General features: G+C 59.1%; 1 protein-coding gene across 1 annotated transcript; it reads left to right on the forward strand.

Moving 5' to 3' along the window:
• Positions 1 to 466: 466 nt before the first annotated feature.
• On the forward strand, positions 467 to 5,490 carry LOC110504352 (neurite extension and migration factor-like). The gene has a single exon (XM_036969638.1). The coding sequence runs from the start codon at positions 467 to 469 to the stop codon at positions 5,204 to 5,206; it is 4,740 nt and encodes a 1,579-aa protein (XP_036825533.1). The 3' UTR covers positions 5,207 to 5,490.
• Positions 5,491 to 6,108: the final 618 nt, after the last annotated feature.

Consider the following 6,108-nt stretch of genomic DNA (forward strand, 5'->3'; position numbering starts at 1 on the left):
CTCCTCCCCTCTTCCTCCTCTTCCTCCGCCTGCTGCAGAGAGTGGCCCAGCTCCCTCTCTCCCCCTGCAGTCGTGCATTTCTGAGCCCCTGCCCTGAGACTTCTGCCTCCCCCCTGCCCTACCTGACTTCTGCCTCCCCCCTGCCCTGCCTGACTCCTGCCTCCCCCTGCCCTGCCTCCCCCCTGCCCTGTCTTACTCCTGCATCCCACCTGCCCTGCCTCCCCCTGCCCTGCCTCCCCCCTGCCCTGTCTTACTCCTGCATCCCACCTGCCCTGCCTCCCCCTGCCCTGCCTCCCCCTGCCCTGCCTGCCCCTGCCTCCCCCTGCCCCTGCCTCCCCCCTGCCCCTGCCTCCCCCTGCCTCCCCCTGCCCCTGCCTGACCCCTGCCCCTGCCTCCCCCTGCCCCTGCCTCCCCCCTGCCCCTGCCTCACCACTCACCCCCCCCCCCCCCCCCCCCCCCCACCATGATGGAGTTGGGGGGTGTGTCCTATCTGACAGAGGAGTGTCTTCTACAGGCCACGCCCACCTGCCTTGGGTGCTTCATCGAGACCCGGGACCCCGCCCCTATCCATGACCCCGCCCCTATCCATGACCCCGCTCCTATCCATGACCCCGGCCCCACGACTCCTGACCTTGACCGTGAGGCAGGGCTGGTAAGCCACCAGGACTTGGAGGCCACTTCCTGCCCTATCTCTGACATCCGCAGCATCAATATCCCATGTCTGAGCCAGGCTGGGGAGGTCATAGAGGTCCTCGGGGAGCCGCTCCTGCCAGACCAGCTTCTCAGCTTCTCCATGACCAAAACCTGCCACGCCACCGCCCTCACTACCGCCCTCGTTACCGCTAACAACAAGACAGGAGACAACAGAGAGAAGACAGAAGCAGAGGATCCCACGACCAATAATCTGTATGAGGGCCTCCTATTGGACAAGATGAACAGAGAGGAGGGCCTTCTATTGGACAAGATGAACAGAGAGGAGGGCCTCCTATTGGACAAAGTGAATGTGGAGGAAATGCTGCTATTGGACAAGGTCAACGGGGGGGGAGTGTTGCTATTGGACAAAGTGAATGGGGAGAAGGTGCTGCTATTGGACAAGGTCCCCAGGGAGGAAGTGTTGCTATTGGACAAGATGAACAGAGAGGAGGTCCTCTTATTGGACAAAGTGAAAGGGGAGGAGGTGCTGCTATTGGACAAGGTCAGCAGGGGGGAAGTGTTGCTATTGGACAAGATGAACAGAGAGGAGGTCCTCTTATTGGACAAAGTGAAAGGGGAGGAGGTTCTGCTATCGGACAAGGTCAGCGGTGAGGAGGTCCTTCTGGCCAATGCGGGTCAGGACTGGGGTTACTTCGAGTCGTTTATCAGTGAGTCCAAGATGGAGCTGCTGGACCTGTGTTCTAAGACCGACCTGTCAGTCAACCTGTTCTCCGAAGACGACGTTGACAACCTGTTTGACGACGACGACGAGGACTCAGCTCTGAGCAGCGAAATGTGTTCTCTAAAGATCCGCTACGAGTCCTTCCAGGACAACATGAGAGAGAAGACCAACGTCTTGCAGGAGGACACACAGTTCAACTTCTTCCCCTCTGTCCTGGTCAACTGTGCCAAGAGGGAGGATGGAGGAGTAGGAGAAGGAGGAGGAGGGGGGAGGAGGACAGGGGAGGAGGGTAAAGCTGAGGAGCTGAGCCTTGTGGTGGGGGAGGAGGGTGGGAAGGTGGGGGATGTTAATCCCCTAGTGGGGTCTCAGGGGTCCCAGGGTTCACCCCTCTCCTCCACCTCCTCTGTCAACTACTTGCTGGAGTTCAGAAACTCAGTCGAGGAGGATGCGGAGTACAGCGATGAGTCCTCCTGCACCTCCACGGACACCCTGCAGGAGGTGCAGCCGGGCCAGAGGAGGGGAGGAGGAGGAGGAAGTGCGCCCAGGGGTTCCAGGAGACCCTCTGACCCTCTGGACTACGGCCTGCGCTCCAAAAGGAAGGTCCACTACAGTGACGACTACCTGTACGACGTCGACTCCATCGACAGCCACGACAAGACCGAGAGAATCGTCACGGAGAAGAGAGAGAAGGTTCCGGCGGAACAGAGGGAGGAGGATGTGGACTGGTGCCCCAAGAAGAGACGGAAATTCTCCCGGAAGGAGCCGCCAGTCATCACCAAGTACATAATCATCAACCGCTTCAAAGGACAGAGACGCATGTCTGTGAATCTGGGCAGGCTGGACCCTGCCGGGGACGCTGCCGTGAGCCTGGACACTGCCGTGAGCCTGGACCCTGCCGGGGAGAACCACTACTCCTCTCTGTCTCCACTGAAAGACTTCTGGCAGGAGAGGAGGAGGGAGCGGGAGGAGCAGCTGCGGCTGACGTCCAGAGATAAACAGCATCTGAACAGGCGCCGCCACCCCCCCTTTAGTTCCATGCACCCCAAACGGAAATACAAGATAGCCAACAGCCTGTGTGTCCAGAGGATCCTCCAGACAGGGGAGGGATCAGCAGCAGCTCAGGACTCAGGTTCTACCCCCTCTGTCTCTGATCAGGCTGTTACTACAGAGGAGGGGGGAGGGGGAAGAGCATCGTTAGAACCACAGGACATCACACACACCGGAACAGCCAAGAAGAGCCGCACCCAGGAGAGAGAGGAGAGGGATGGGAGGAGGACGGGAGGAGGGAAAACAGGGAGGATAAGGAAATTCAAGAGCCAAGCCAGGCTGAGCAGTAACAAGACAATGAAAGAGGGAGGAGCAGGTGGAAGAGCGGAGGGGGGGAGCGTGATGAATGGAGCGGCGGATGCCTGTACTGCTGCTGATGCTGGGGTGTTAACCAACCAGGAGCCTGCTGGCAGCGTACGAGTGGCAGACATCAGCTCTAACACACCCAGCCCCCCTTTCTCCTCCCTGGATCCCACCAACCAGCAGACATTCCCCTTCACCTCCTCCTCCTGCGCCTCTGTCCTCGTCTCTTCTGACCAAGCTGTACCTTCTGGGGAGAGGGAGGAAGAGGTGTCAGTGATCCCAGGGGGGTACCTGCAGACCCTACTAGATTCCTCAGATTCCTCCAGGAGGGTAGGTATCACCTACTACCCCCAGCATCCCCCCACGCAGAACTATCCCCCAGGTCTCTCTCTAGAGGAGAAACAGCCCCCCAGGCAGAACTATCCCCCAGGTCTCTCTCTAGAGGAGAAACAGCCCCCCAGGCAGAACTATCCCCCGGGACTCTCTCTAGAGGAGAAACAGCCCCCCAGGCAGAACTATCCCCCGGGTCTCTCTCTAGAGGAGAAACAGCCCCCCACGCAGAACTATCCCCCGGGTCTCTCTCTAGAGGAGAAACAGCCCCCCACGCAGAACTATCCCCCGGGTCTCTCTCTAGAGGAGAAACAGCCCCCCAGGCAGAACTATCCCCCTGGTCTCTCTCTAGAGGAGAAACAGACCCCCAGGCAGAACTATCCCCCAGGTCTCTCTCTAGAGGAGAAACAGACCCCCAGGCAGAACTATCCCCCTGGTCTCTCTCTAGAGGAGAAACAGACCCCCAGGCAGAACTATCCCCCAGGTCTCTCTCTAGAGGAGAAACCGTTTTCCTCCCTGCAGCTAGTCCAGAGCTGTGTCCTCTCCCCTCCCTCCGAGTCAGAGCTCCAACAGTCCCCCCAAAACTGTCCCAGCTTCCCCCTCTCCATGTGGAACCACCAGCCCCATCTCTGCCCCAGCTACCCTCACAGCCAGGGGGGCTTTGGCCCCGACACCACTCTCCTTTCCAGCGGGTTCCTGCCCTTGACGGACGGCCTGCCTGGGTCGGGGTCTGGGTCGGACTACAGCCAGCAGGGATCAGAGACTGACAGACTGCTGTACGAGAAGAGTTACCTTGTGGAGGGGGACGGGATGGGGTTGCAGGAGCTGCAGGTGTGTCAGTCAGGTGTCTGTCTGGGGCAGGTGCAGTACCAGCGAGGCTCTCTCTGCTCAGACCATGGATGTCTGATCAGCTATGACTCTGTCGGCTCCTTGTCTGCCTGCTCCTCCAACTACAGCTCTCAGAGCTTTGGGGAACAGCGTGAGGGAGGAGGGGAGATGGAGGAGAGGAGAGACAGCTACCTGCAGCACTGCAGCCCCACGGTGTTGTTCCAACAGAGCCTGGAGAACATGGGTCACCCCATCACCCCCCTCAGAGAGTCCTCAGACCTCCTCGACATTTCAAACTTCACCCCCGACAAGTTCAGACACTCCTCCCTGTCCGAGCTGTCGCCCCCGGAGACCCCCAACCTCTCCCCCCAGGTGACGGAGTGGGAGATGAGGACAGGAGGCAAAGCCCCGGAGTACCAGGATCAGGTGACAGGATGTGACATCAGCAGGGAGGCGAAGTGGAACTGTGACATCATGCAGCAGGCGGAGCAGCACGGGGTGGAGGGGCAGCCCTCATTCAACGGAGAGGGGGAGGGGGGGAAGAACACCCGCTCTAAGAGGAAAGCAGGTTATAAACAGGCTGCAGCGGCAGCAGGGGGACAGCAGGGGCCTAAGAGAGGCCGGGCCCCCAGAGCATCCAAGACAGAGAAGGTGAAGATGCCTAGACAGAGCCGCTCTTCTAAGAAGATCAAAGCCATGCTTGAGGGGAAGGCTGCCAAGGGCCAGGCGCAGGCGGAGGTGAACCTTCAGCCCCACAGCCACGGTAGCACTGGGGACTGGTCTGGTAGCAGTACCGGGCCTAGGGGCTGGTCGGAGGGGAACACCAGCCTGGGGGAAGGGAAGGAGCAGCAGGAGTTTGAGGAGCCATCCAACATCCTGTCCAACATTGTGTCCGGCATGGCGGAGGTCCAGAGGTTCATGATGGAGTCCATGGAGCCTCAGTGGGACCCGCTGGAGGGCGACCTGCCGCCCGACACCAACAGCCTCAACATGAAGACCCTCCACATCCTCCAGGGGAGGGGGGGCAAGAAGGGAGCAGGCTCCGTGGGGGTCGGACGGGGCAGGAAGGCCAGGGGCAAGGTGGGGAAGAACCAGGCCAAGTTTAACACCTCCCACCCCATCTTCCCCCAGCTCGCTCTGGGCTGCAACATGTTCGACAAACCCAACTCTATTAGCCCAGGCCCCACGCACAAAAAACTGTACCGTCACAAGACCAGTGCCAAGTTCCCAAACATGGAGACTGTGAAGGGCAAGCGAGGGGGAGCGGAGAGGAACCCAAACAAGGACTTGGCCCTCATGGTCTCTTTTGAGAAACTGAGGTAATATTTTGTTATCTGATGCTGTTGCCCTCCCCTACCACCCCACCCCCCCCTGCCTCCATCCACTACCTGCTCAGCTCCCCTTCCTCCTCCCACCCCCCTATCTCCGTCCACTACCTGCTCAGCTCCCCTTCCTCCTCCCACCCCCTATCTCCGTCCACTACCTGCTCAGCTCCCCTTCCTCCTCCCACCCCCTATCTCCCCTCACTACCTGCTCAGCCTCAAGTCCCCCCCACTACCTACTCAGCCCCCCTTCCTACTCCCACCCCCCTATCTCCCCTCACTACCTGCTCAGCCTCCCGTCCCCCCCACTACCTGCTTAGCCCCCCTTCCTCCTCCCACCCCCCTATCTCCCCTCACTACCTGCTCAGCCTCCCGTCCCCACCACTACCTGCTCAGCCCCCCTTCCTCCTCCCACCCCCCTATCTCCCCTCACTACCTTCTCAGCCCCCCTTCCTCCTCCCACCCCCCTATCTCCCCTCACTACCTGCTCAGCCTCCCGTCCCCCCTACTACCTGCTCAGCGCCCCCTCTTCTCCCAGCACCACTGATGCTGCAATGCTAGAGCTGCATAATGACTACATTACCCAGACTCCCCCACTTCCTTTACCCCCCTGAAGAGGACCGTAATATCTGCATGAGAAACATTCTTGTAGTTCTTCTTTACAAACTACGTATTGAGGTTTGAAACAGACTACCATGGCTGTTTGTTTCTGCTTTGTTTTTCCTTTCCTGGTTGTTTCAGTTTTTGTCAGAAAAAATATGAAGCCTTTAAAACAGTTTTATCTTTTGTAGGAACTGTGTTTTGTTTGTGTATTTTCTCAGTGAACTTTGCTGGACTAAGTTGTGTATTATCTCAGTGAACCTTACTGGCCCGAGTTGTGTATTTATCTCCCTTCTGAAGGAA

The sequence above is a fragment of the Oncorhynchus mykiss genome, chromosome 31 (genome assembly GCF_013265735.2).
Source record: "Oncorhynchus mykiss isolate Arlee chromosome 31, USDA_OmykA_1.1, whole genome shotgun sequence".
NCBI classification, from domain to species: domain Eukaryota; kingdom Metazoa; phylum Chordata; class Actinopteri; order Salmoniformes; family Salmonidae; genus Oncorhynchus; species Oncorhynchus mykiss.